The sequence below is a fragment of the Typopeltis vanoorti genome, chromosome 2, assembly GCF_054136105.1.
Source record: "Typopeltis vanoorti isolate ZY-2024b chromosome 2, IOZ_Tvanoo_1.0, whole genome shotgun sequence".
Classification (NCBI taxonomy): domain Eukaryota; kingdom Metazoa; phylum Arthropoda; class Arachnida; order Uropygi; family Thelyphonidae; genus Typopeltis; species Typopeltis vanoorti.
In genome coordinates this window covers 162,055,064-162,068,987 of record NC_143550.1, presented here as the reverse complement: position 1 = coordinate 162,068,987, position 13,924 = coordinate 162,055,064, and the positions used below count along the sequence as shown (strand labels likewise).

Here is a 13,924-nt window from a genome sequence, read left to right as displayed (position 1 = left end):
TCCCTGGAAATTAAAGAAGAGTGTGGTTAACAAAGGTGTCAGAACAAGGTTTTTTGCCTGGAGGGTGGTGAATGAGTGGAATTCATTGCCTGACTTAGTTGTGAGCTCTTCGTCTGTAAATGAATTCAAGAAGAGATATGACAGATATTGTTTTGCTAGTTTGGGTCTCCCACGATGAGTTTACTGACTCCATGGAGATACCCGTAATAATAATAATAATATGCTTCCTGTAAATTGTGTCCCCCTCTGTCAACCAGTCTTACTAATGCCAATAATTTTAGGCCAAATCAAACTACCAATGTCCATTTCCTCCCTCCCAATTACTGATGAATCTGATATCATTATACATGAAATACAATATCCCTTTTGATCCACTTGTACATATTCATTTTTTAAGACCATTTCATTTGTATTTGTAACCTGAGAAAGTACATTTCTCACAGTCTTGGGTCATTCTCAATCAATAAATAAATCAATAAAAAGGTTGGTCAATTGGCAGAGCCTCTGCTATTAATGGCTTACAAAACGTTAAGCTAGTTTGAACCCAGTTAGTAGTTGGAAGGGGTATAATCATTTGATGCTGTTGGCACACTCTCCCTCGATGAGTCTTTGGACTTACTGGAGGTGTCACATAATAATAATAATAAAATCTTCTTTATCATACTATATAGCAATTCGTCTAGATACTAGGGAAGTTTTCAGAAGAGAAAGGGATAAGAACAAAGGATTATTCTTGAAATTTTTGTATGGGATTGGTGATGAAGGATGATAAGTTTGAATGGAGAGTGGTAGATGCTTGGAAAACATGGTTTAAGAGTGCAGGCAGTAAATGCATTTAAGGAGTGGTATGATAGACTTTGTGGTACATAAAACCTCTGATGTTTTATGACCTCTGATGATGATTCCTATGACTTTGTGGAAGTCAAAGTACTGTTCCTCTGTCAGGCATGTCCTTAAAGCATCAGCTTATATTTGATAAATAATAATAATGATTTATTATTATGATAATAATAATAAGTTGATGTTTTAAGGACATGCCTGACAGAGGAACAGTACTTTGACTCAAACTGAGTTGTTGTTGAATATGATTTTAAAATTGAAAGAAAAATTATAAAGAAGTGGTAAGGAGTAAACCTGTGTTAACTAACCCTGTATAACAGGAATGAATAACATAAGAAGCATCAAATTATTGTTATTATTATGATGATTATTATTACTATTATGTGACACCTCCAAGGAGTCCAAAGGCTCATTGAAGGAGGGTACCTATTCTACAACTTTCTGTCTCCTCCACTTAACTCACCAACTACAACGAACTGTCACTACCATCATCATTTACACCAATGCCATCTCCTGCTCACTGCCACCACCAGTATTTTTTGTATGTAACTTGTGTGTGTTCTCAAGGCTGATTTGTCTGTATGCAGGATGAAAACCCTGAGTTTCCAGGAGGAAAAAACCCTGCTACCTCTGTATGAGATCAGCTAACTCACCTTCCATTGAAAAAACCCATATAAAGATTCCACTTGTCACAATGAGAATTGAACTTAAGCCTTTTCCAATCGAAGGGCAAATTGTACTATTATTCTTCCAGTTGTGCTGTGGAGGTGCAATAGATCAGTTTGTATCATAATTTATTAGTTTCTAGGTAGATCAGTTTTTATTACTACATATAATATTTCTTATATCTATATCTGTATGGTTTTCTCTATTAATTCATGGTTGAAGTAATCTCCTCTCCTTTACTCCTATTTAGGTTTTTATTTCTTCTTCTTATTATTATCATCATAATAATAAGAGGTAGAGTTTTGTTAATGGTAGCTGGCAAGTTGTATTTTTGAAAGTGGAGAATCTGTAGCAAAAGGAGTAGCAGTTATATTGATAACATTTACCGTAGCTTAATGGTATATAGCATTTGATAGGATGTTTGTACAGGCCAGGGTATATACAGTACAAACAAATTAATCCAAACACTCTCATTTTAAAGAAAAATTTTAATTTCCCTAGAAATTAAGTACAAAATTAAACTCCAACTTACCTAATAATTTATGTGCTTCTCTGTTCCTAATAAGTTCATTAATTTGCTTAGGTATAGACTCTACCAATGTAGAACACATTTTTCTTATTTTTGAAAAACCATAATTTTATTACTGAAATAAGAGAGCCAAGAGGCTTCACTTCGGCGATTCACAATTATTCAAATTAATTATGTCAGAAGAGTTACCTGGACACTGAAGCAATTGGATGTTGTGATTTTTGAGGAACTGTTTCACTTTTTTTTTTTTTTTTTTGAAGTGTGGCATGGAACAAGATCCTGTTGGAAGATGAGTTCTTTGCTCTTTCTGGATCTGTGGGACCACTCTTTTCTCCAATATTTTTATGTATTGGTCACTTTTCATCATACCGTCAACAGGAACAAGTGATTGTAGACTGTAATGTGTAAAACAACCCTAGAACATCTTTTTAGCTGTGTTTAGGAGCTTGTTGAAGGTGGGTGGGAGAAGTCTTCTCAGCTGCTGATTTGCAAACATAGGTTACTTTCTCTCCTTGTACACTTTTGCCCATTGTTTCTTTTTTGGTCTGTGGGCAGTCCCCCCCCCCCCCAATGCTTCCAACATTCTTTGATGGACTGTCTTGTCAGAAACATCTGATATTAATCCCACTAGTTGCCAAGTCTATTTAAGTCTACAGCAGACAATCTTGGATTCATTTTGCTTTTCCTAACTTAAGTAAGTGTACTTTTCCTTTTTTGCCCACATTTTCTTTTCTGTCAGGAGAAAAGGTACATTAAAAGCTGTTAATGTAATACCTGTTACATTAACAATACTCGCACCAACACCATACTCATTTGACAATTTGTTTTTTGAGTCATGAATGTGTGCTGAGAAGAGTACATTTGTTTTGAATGATTTCTTGGAGATGTATCCATTTTATAGCTACACCAAATGAATAAAACACTACAAATGTCAACTTGTTTACACTATTAAAAGCATATAGGTTATGTGTTTTTAATAACCTATAAAAAGGTTATTAAAACCGTTTTATAGGTTACCTTTGCGATTATGGCACCAATGGTGCCACAAGATTCAATATGGGACAAAGAAACATTTTTAATGATAAGCACACTGACAAATTGACAAAGTCAATCGTGTGTATATATATATATATATATATATACGAGGTGGTATCAAAAAGTTTTGACACTAGCTCTGTTTACAAGAAATTACTTTATTTATCTACGTTTACACACTATCACCTTCAAAATAGTCCCCTTGCATATCAATACAGCGCTCCCAGCATTCTTGCCACTTCTGGAATGTGTCCTGGAAGTCTTCTTTTCAAAGCATGTCAATCACCTGTGATTCGCACTGGATCTCCGCAATGGTGTCAGAACGGTGACCTTTGAGCTGAATCTTCATATTTGAGAAAAGGGCAAAGTCTGCAGGAGCTAAATCTGGCGAGTAAGGTGGGTGCAGAAGTGAGATCATGTTGTTTCTGGCGAGAAACTCACGTGTGAGGAGAGCTCGTTGACAGGATGCATTGTTGTCATGGTGCATCCAGTTTTTCATGCGCCACAGATCTGGTCACTTTCGCCGAATGTCCTCCCTCAGACATCTTAAAACCTGGCAGTAGAACTGGCTATTGACGGCCTGGCCCCTGAGGATGAATTCTCGATGCACAATGCTGCGAATGTCGAAAAAGACAATGAGCATGCACTTGGTTGAACTGCGGACCTGCCTCGCCTTTTTCGGTAGTGGAGATGATGGGATCTTCCACTGTGAAGACTGTTGCTTCGTCTCAGGGTCATACCCATACACCCAAGTTTCGTCACCAGTAATGATCCTTGAATTTCACGTTTTTTCAAATGTGAATTTCATGTTTGCTCATTGTTCTAACTTGCTGTCCATGATGAAATCGCAGATGTGGTAACGCAGGTGGTCAGAATAGCATCAGTTGCATAGTTCCCGATGTACATAGGACACGATGTCTTTTGGCACACTGACTTATGAAGGTTGGTGCTCCTTGTGACTATGCATGCAGCCTTGTGCTGCCATCTGTTGGCGTGTTACAAACCTAGTCTTGAAACTTTTTGACACTACCTTGTATATATATTGAGATAGAGGCTGAAATAAATGTAAGAAAGAGATCATCAATGAGCCCAATGACACTATTAATAAACATCATAGAGACAGTTAACATATGTAGCACTTAACCAAAATAGTAAACTAAAACCAAAACCAAAATTGTTATAAACTGAAATAAAAACCAAACCAAAAACCTGGAAAAAATTTGACTTGTTTTTATTAATTTGTTTGCTACTGTATATTGAAAGAGATGAGAATGTAATTTTTCAACAAATGAAATTATTATTATTATTATTATTTAGGCCTCTATGGAGTCAAAATGCATATCGCAGGAGGTCCTTTCTAAGAAACACAAGTCTATCAAGACTCATCGAGGGAGGTCCCTCCTAGGAAACACAAAGTCTATCATACCACTCCTTAAACGCATTGACCATTCTCGCTCTCACCACTCCATCAGGCAATGCATTCCATGGTTCAACCACCCTCCATGCATAGACAGGGATGGCCCCTTGTCATGACTCCTTCCTGCTGTTTAACCAAGCAAAAGAACTCCCCAGTGTCAACCCTGTAACCACCTCTCAACAGTTTAAAATTCTCAATCATATCACCTCTCCTTCTTCTATCCACCAAACTCTGCAGCCCACACTCCCTCAGCCGATCCTCATAACTAACATTGTAGAGTCCTGGCACCATCTTTGTTATCTGCCTTTGTACCCTTTCCACAGTTAATTCATCCCCTTCAAATCCTAGGGACCAGATCTGAGAACAATAGTCTAAGTGTGGTCTGATCAGAATCTTATACAACGGAATGATAACCATTTTATCTCTGCAGGTCAGTGTCCTTCTTGTTATTGCAGCAATCCTCTGTGTTACCTTCACTACCTTTGCAATATGTCCCCTAAATTTCAGGTTTCTATCAATCATCAACCCCAGATCTCTTGTCTTCCCTACTTCCTCCAGTTTAACTCCTCCCATAGAGTATTCAGCATCTCATCGATGTGTCCCAAACCTGAAGACCTTACATTTTGCTGCATTAAACTGATACCCCCATTTATTTGCCTAAGTGTTGATTATTATAGGTGATTTTAATTATAGTAATATTGACTGGTATCAGGAAATGTCACATAATAGTAGAAAAAATTAATTTTTTGAATAACTCAGAGAATATTATTTAACACATGGGTCCCATGTGTTAGATTTAGTGATAATTGCAATATGTGACAATGAATGAAGTTTCCATGCAACTTCCATTTGGTGACAGTGATCATATGTGATGATATCATGGGAGGTGGTTAGGCACATGCCTGTTCCAATTAGGGTGCAGATTATGTGAAATTACAGAACAGGAGACTATAGTAGACTCTTATCCATGAAAGTTGTTCCTGTTGTTTTAGGTTTTAAATGTGAAGAGATTGTCAACCAATAGTCTTTTACTCAATGGAGATGCGAGTATAATAACAGTAATAAGATTCCTATGGTGCCACATGATTCAGTATGGGACAAAGAAATATTTTTAATGATAAGCACACTGACAAATTGGCAAAATCAATCGTATCTATCTATCTATCTATCTATCTATCTATATATATATATATTGAGATAGAGGCAGAAGAGAATTTGTAAGAGAGAGAGAGAGATTATCAATGAGCCTAATTGCTTACCTCTGGATAACATCAAGGATTTTAAGGGAAGTTATAGGTGCACCACCCGAAACATGTAAGCAGTATTCTAAGCATGGGAAGATTTGGGATTTGTATGTAGTTAGGAGTTGGTTAGGTCTTGGATGAAAAATAGCCTCTTGGATGAAAGAGAATGCCTAGTTTTTTTTTCGGATGCTGAGGTGGCTATTGATGTGATGTATTTATGGCAGGAAAAACTGGAGGTAAATGTTAGTCCAAACAGAGAGAGAGAGAGAGATCTGAATATTGTATGAATTATTGTAAAAAGACTATATATTGTGTATTTCTTAGGAAATGCATCAGGGGGAAGACTGTTCCATAGTACAGCAGTTGCAAGGATGAAGGAGGAGGAGAAGAAACTTGTTCTGTGGGTTTCAAGGTGCACTGAGAAGGGATGTTGAGCAGCAGCTCTATGTGTTCCAACGAGCTTAGTACTAAGTGGGGGGAATTGTTCCTGCTATTTCAAATGAACATTTTCCATGGAAATATTTGTATAATACACATAGTGTGGAGACTGATCATCTGTGCAAAAGTGGAGGGGGGGGGGAGTGAGCTGGTAAGAGATGGGTCATTAATAAGTCTGATTGCTCTCTTCTTTATTGAGTCAAGCATTTTGTGAGGGAGCTTTAGTGGACCCCACTCCATATGTGAGAGCAGTATTCAATGGTTGGGCGGAATTGTGATTTGTATAAGGTTAACGGCTGTTCAGGGGTGAAGTAACGTCTTGAGCGGAAGAGAAATCCTAGTTTTTTAGAAACTGAGGATGCAATGGTTGTGAAGTAGGTCAACTGAAGTAGGTCATTGATGTATAGTTGATGGGCATATAATGTATAGTTGATGGTCAGCATGGGTTTGTGAAGGGCAGGTCTTGTTTTTATGATAAGGTAATGAATGTATTGGATAAGGGAGAATCATATACGGTGATAATCTTGGACTTTGCAAAAGCATTCCATAGATTACAACATGATAAGTTAGAGTACAAGCTGCAGAGAGGATAGGAATAGATAGCATATTGGTTAGATGGATTGGAAATTGGTTCTCTGAACGATACCTGCAAGTTGTGCATGATGGAGCTGTGTCTCAGAAAAGAAGGTGACTGGTGGCATGCCTCAGGGTTCTGTTCTTGGGCCTCTACTGTTTAACTTGTTTGTTAATGATATTTCATGCAGACTGACTTGGGGATCTTCAAATTTTTGCTGATGATGCAAAGTTAGGTAGAATTATCAGGAGTTGTGCTGATGTTAATTCTCTACATAAAGATTTGAATAGACTTTTAGCCAGGAAGTGGATGAGATTCGGGATCTTGCAGTGATGACGAACAGTGAACTGATGTTCCGAGGGCACATCAGATGTGTTGCAAAGACTGCAGCCGTATTGTGGAGGTGCATCTATATATAATGCATTAGTCAGACCACATATGGACTATTGTGCTCAGATTTGGTCACCAAGTTTTCATTGTGATGTGAAAACACTATAGAGGGTCCAAAGACAAATTACCAAAGTGATATCAGGAATATGGAGTGTTGGTTATGAAAAGTGTTTGAGAGAATGTGGATTACAGAGGTTGGTGGATAGGAGGAAAAGAGGAGTATGATAGAGACCTTCAAGTTAGTTAAGGGTGTATATCAGATTAATACAGAAGAAATTATGAAAAGAGTAGCTGTTAAGATAGGAAGAATGAGAGGTCATCCCTGGAAGTTGTATAAAGATGTGGTGAAGAAGGGTGCGAAGAGTAGATTTGTAGTGAGTGGAATGCATTGCCTGAGTGCATTGTGAGTGCAGGTAGTGTAAATAACTTCAACGCTCATTAAGATAGACATGTTGCTGGTTGAATGGGCCTCCCACGATGAATCTGTTAACTCCATGGAGGTTAGTTACCAAATAATGACAACGATAATAATAATAATATAATAATATATATATATATATTTTTATTCACAGAATTTATGAAAGGCCTCCTAGTTTCATGATGGATATTATGTATGTAACAGAACGTATTATCAGTAAGTATGTCTTTTCATTTAATACTGTAAAAATATTTTTTTTATAATATTGATTAGTCTTATTCATGAAGTAGTTTAAAAAGAAGAAGAATACATATTTATTTTATCTTTGTAATATGTTTATTTTTCTGTAGCACTGAGAATATTGAGAATATTCTCAATATTTCAGTTTCAAACTAAATCTTCTTCTTCTTCTTCTTCCTATCATGGAATATAGGCCATGTGGCCTGTTCCGGTCTCATGCCATCTCTTTCTTGGTCTTCCGATTCTTCTTTTTCCACTTATTTTGTATCTGTATAATATTTTTGGTAGTCTGCTGTTGTCCATTCGATTTAAATGTTCTAGCCATTTTTGTTTATACTGTCTTATGTAGTGATTAATTGGTTTGATTTTTAGGGATTGTAAGATTTCTTCATTTGTTTTGTGGTCCCGCTTGGTATATCCAGCTGTTTTTCTGAGGAACTTCATTTCTGCTGTTTGAATTCGTTTTTCATCTTTCCTTTTCATGGTCCATGTTTCGCTTCCGTATAGTAGAGTTGGTTTTGACAAGACATTATATAGTCTGATTCTAGTGTGTTTTTGTACCAGGGATGGCTTAAATATACTATTTATTATGCCATTTACTTTGACAAAGTTTGATATTTTAGTGTCTATGTCTTTTTCTTCTTCGTATGATAGATCACATCCCAAGTATCTGAAAGTGTTTACTTGTTCTAGTATTTTATTGTCTATCACTATTTTACTTCTTATTGGGTTTTCTCCTTTGAATGCCATTATTTTTGTTTTTTCTTTGGATATTGTCATATTATATTGCTTTGAGATATCATTTAATGATTTTAATGATCTTTGTAAGTCATCTTCTGATGTAGCTAATACTATTTGATCATCTGCAAATAGTAGTGTATCAAACTAAATCTTTAAGTTTATTTTGGATAATCTTTTCACATTCTGGATGTAATACTCTACTATTTACATGATTTATCTTAATATTGAGTTGAATATCCGTCATTTCCAAAATAACAATTTTGCTTCTTCGTAAAGGTTTTCCTATCTATACAGTTCATTCCTTTCTCTCAGAGGATGTGTAGGAAAGATGAATGCAAACTGAATCTTGTATGAGAAATGCCAAGTTGTGAAAAGGTACTATATTATTAAATACCGAAAATTCCCTCTGAATAAAATCCCTCAGTTTATAGTGTACTAGTATGACATTAATAGAGATACCAGAATTCGGATCTCAGATTGCATTCCCATCTTCAATAGAAGTGGTAACATATATGATGATGTATTGAATCCTAAACTTGTACAATCAGCTGTTTAATTTAAATAATCAAATTATGTCATGTATAGAAATGGTGGATTATTTTAGATTTAGATAATTATGGAACTCTGTAGATTTAATTTTAAGGGATTGTTAAATCAAAATCCACCAAAACCATTTGGTGTTGGTCTCAGTATTATTTTTTAGAATCCATGGAATAGTCACAAGATGACTGATCATGGGAGGCCATAATACATATACTTATATCATAATTCTACTACAATGCATATCATAATCATATGATATGTATTGTTGTTTCTAGAGACTATAATACATATAATGAGTTGTCTTGAACAACACAGTCAGCATTGAGCATTCACTACCACTTTAGCAACACATTCTACTTGTTTGCCACTTTTCCAGGAACAAACAAACAAACAAAAAAACCTAATTGTTTTTTGCATGAAAATTATTCATTTCTTTTGGATGACTTCTTCCATCACATATTACCTTGTACAGCAGTTTTTCCCTATTTCTGTTTGATAGGTTCCTCTCACCAACATATGTCTCAATCATATCACCTCTTTATTTGATTTGCAAAGTACATTCCCTCCATCTTTCTTTGTATTTAGCATTCCAAAGTCATGAGATAATCTTAAGTTACTCACCTCTATTCTCCCTGATATTTTCTTATCACTAAGATATTCAAGATGAGCATCTCCTATTTGCGAGTGTTGTTTTCTTTATTCTTATTTGTCAATCTTCTGAATTGTGCCTTTACATTATTCTGGGTAATCTTTACCCAGAATAATGGTGACATTATTCTGGGTAAATTAATTCCTACATTATTCCTACCAACACCCTCAGATTCCTGACTTCCTACACCTCCAGAGCAATTTTCCCACCAATACAATACAATACTATACACCTTATTACATTTTATCTGGCTGAAGTGTATCATGACTTTGCATTTAGCATCGTAAAAATGAAATCCCTGTTCATCTCCACGAAGAACTAGCCTGTTTAAATCTTGTAAAACATCTCATGAAAGTTCTCTGTCACCTTTCCGATTTCAGCATTATCAGCAAACAATTGAACACCTTTCAGACAGTGAACTATGTTCAGGGTTTGATCTGTATGGATTGTATTATTCATAATGAGATCTATATAGGTGATGAATAAGAGCAACAATAATGTGCATTTTTGTCTTATACCTGATTTTATATCCAACCATCTTTCTTTACCTCCTTCAACTCTGACTGCTGACTTAAAACATAAATATAGCTTTCTATTGCTCTGTGTAATGTCCTTTTACCTTATATAAGTGTAGTTTGAATACTTGTTCCATCTTTCAGTGATCATCCTGCTATGTCCAACAACTTATCCCTCAATGAGTCGTTGGACTCCCTGGTGGTGTTAATAATAATAATAATAATATTGATTTGTACACCTGATTGCATCTCTCTTGAGTATGTTATTATACCACTGTTCTTTCACTTAATATCTCATTTAATAATAATTCAAATTAATTACTGCAGGCACCTAGAATATATTTATCTTCAATTTTTATATCACTCTATTATCTGTGATTCTTTTTGCTACTCTCTCCTCCATCTCTAAGCTCTTTAAATAGCTTACAGAACATTTTTCCAACTTCATGATATTTATCTTCAATATTCTGACCCAAGCCTTCCAATGACTTTGCTTTTATACATAGCTTAGTGTTCTTAAATTTCTCCTGTGTTCTCTCAAGGCATCTTGTGATTTACTTGCTAATTATTTTTGATATGCTTTCTTCTTTCCCAAGACTCCTTTTTTAGTCTACCATAAAGTTCAGAATTTTCTATCCTTGAAAACAACTTCATCACATGCTTCACTGAATCAGTCAATGTTTTCTTCAGAGTTTTCCACTGAGTCTGTGAGGTTCGATTCTTCTTTAATTCTCATTTGTTCTTGAATAATATTTGTATATTTCAGTCTACAATTAATTACTGAAAGCTTGGTTTTGATTTTTTTAAAAAAAACTTTTTTACATGATTTCTTTTCAGTATGATATTCATTTTTATCCTGATCAAAATTGAATGTTTAATACTTCCTACATCAAATTTCATGTAAATTCTTTGTATCCTGAATTAGCAGGAATATGTCACTATCAACAAGAACATAATTAGTTAAGGCTATATGTTATATTGCATCACTGGCTTTTTTTTTACCGGTTTTTATGTTATTAACAAACCTGGAATGTTCCATAACATCAAATAACAGGGGTGTCTGGACAATTACTGGTAGATAGTGTATTCTATTGAAAAGCATTATGTTCTGACTCTGGTTTTATCCTCGAAGCGAGATGGGAAATGTCACTATCGAGGATAAAACCAGAATGAGAACATAATGCTTTTCAATGACTATCTACCAATAATTGTCCGGACACCCCTATTATTTGATGTTATGGAACATTCCAGGTTTGTTAATAACATAAAAATCGGTACAGATAGTAGGAAGCAGTGCAGTTGAATACAATTAGTATGGCAACATGACGTGAACTCAGTGACTTCGAGAGAGGTGTCATCGTAGGCTGTCACAATGGTGACGTGTCCATACATGCCATTGCCACTCAACTGGAGAATTCAAAATCAATGGTTGGCAATGTGATCAACAAATGGAGACATTCTGGCATCACCAGTGCAGGAAAACACCCAGAGTACCTGCTGAAAATGACTAACCGGAACAAGAGGGGTATTAAAACAGGTGGCACCCAAAAACTGGCTACAGTCAGCACTGACCATCCGTGCCGACTTTAGTCAGTGATGGTGAGCATTAATACTTATGAAAAGAACTCCATTTATGGTTTCCACGGAAGAGAAGCAGCACACAAGCCGAACATCACAACAATGAACAAGCAGCTCGTCTGCCCTAGTGCAAAGAACATGTGAACTGGACAATTGACCAGTTGAAAATGGTACTCTAGAGCAATGAATCAAGGTTCACCTGTTTCTAGCCTAATGGAAGGGTGTGGGCATGGAGGCAGCCTGGTGATGCTTGTTACCACCGTGTGTTGTGCCCACAGTAAAGTTTGGTGGTGGTGAAGTAATGGTGTGGGGTGGGGTGCATTCAGCTGATTTAAAGTGGGACCACTGGTCTGTGGTTCCATGAAGGCAGCTCAGTACCTTGATATTCTGGATAATCAGGTGCTGCCTACACTGTGGAGTTTTTATGGAATGGACCGGTGTTACTATCAAGACGACGCTACAGCTTTGTGATGCCACAAAGCTGTAGCTGTTATGGAATGGTATGAAAAGATAGGTTACACAATTACCCTGGCCTGTGCAGAGTCCTGACCTCAACCCCCTCGAAACTTGTGGGATGAATTGGAGTAGCGATTGAGTTCCAGAGCAGCACCTCCCTGATCTGTCGCTGAACTCAGTGCTGCTTTGATGGAGAAATGGAGACAATTCCATTTGATGTCTGCCACATTGGTGGAAAGCCTCCCTCAAAGGGTGCAGGAGGTGATCAGAGCCAAAGGTGGAGATACCCAATATTAGTGTTTGCCTTCTGGTATCAATTGTAAATTGCTAAACTATATAGACAATTATTGGTAGATAGTGTATATGATGATACAGTGGCACTGTTCATATACTCAGTTCTTTTCACTAAGTAATTACTAATTTACTTGTTTGTTTGTTTTTTAATTATAAAGGGGAAGATCTAAAATTAGATCTTTAGATCTAAAGATCTAATTTTTAGATCTTTTTTTAGATCTTTACCTTTACTTTTTCTTATAATTCCATTATGAAATATGTTTATTTATTTTATTTTTAATAAATAAACAAAATATTAAGAAGATAATGTTTCTGCTGCTTGATATTTCCAGGCTTTTGTATCTCGTAAATACCACATGGAACTTTTTCAGAATTTGAATTTGAATAATAATAGTTGTTAATTCAGAAATTTCTCTGTGTATACCATTTTATTTATTTATTTATATTTTTATTTTTTAATTGGATGAAGCACATGAAAATGGTCTACGAAATTAGTAATTAAATAATAATTTCTTAGAAAGATGCATGTGGTATTCGCCAGACACAAAAGTGTGAAAATATTATGAAGTTTGTGTAACTTCATACAAAAATTGCTTTTCCTTGATATTTTGCTTGGATGCAAATTTTCTTTTAATTAAGATATATTTATCCATTTTTTTTTTTTTTTTTGTAGTTATCACCTTTCCAGATGCAGGAACCGATTCAGTGTACAGAAATAATCTTAAGGAGGTTACTCATATGCTCAGGACTAAACATGGAAACAAATATAAGGTACAGGGTGAATTATTGCTTTTATCTACTGTTTTGATTTTTTCATTACTGGACATTAATTACGCTGAATTAAAATTTTTAGGCCCTTTACATCAATCTTTTATGTCCTGTTCTTAGGCCAAGATTCTTAAAAATTACACCACAGGACCAAGTCCCTGCCCAACAATTAGAGGATCGATGTCTTGCAATTCGCTGTATAAAACTGAAGAGTAGGAGGATATCACATTAATAGATAAGACAGCCAATTTACAATACTATAAAATACTAATATGCAATACTATAAAACACTAATTTTCTGAGGGAAAAAAAACAATAAAACAATAAAATTTAAAGCTAGTGTAAAATAAACATTTTACACTAGCTTTAAATTCACCGACCAATCACAATGTAGCTTTGTTCTCAATCAATTTAATAACATATGCCCATTTAATAATATTAGTATAACGAGAGAGAATACATTGGGTTTATTGGGCCATAATAATATTAAAAATGAAACCAGGTAGTTTTGCCACAGATACTCGTTGTTTCTTTTGGGTTAAGAAGAATATTCTCTTCTTTTTCTTCTCCTGCAAAACTGCAGTCAGTT

General features: G+C 35.5%; 1 protein-coding gene across 8 annotated transcripts in view; it reads left to right on the top strand.

The window, feature by feature from the left end:
- LOC150109587 (tensin-1-like) overlaps window positions 1-13,924 on the top strand; it is a 540,448-nt gene that overhangs the window by 214,072 nt on the left and 312,452 nt on the right. For all 8 annotated transcript variants that reach the window (XM_090413690.1, XM_090413698.1, XM_090413682.1 and 5 more), the window contains 2 exons: window positions 7,706-7,767; window positions 13,241-13,338. In XM_090413690.1, coding sequence (XP_090269816.1) covers window positions 7,731-7,767; window positions 13,241-13,338 — 135 coding nt within the window. In that variant the 5' untranslated portion in view covers window positions 7,706-7,730. The remainder of the gene's footprint in view (window positions 1-7,705; window positions 7,768-13,240; window positions 13,339-13,924) is intronic.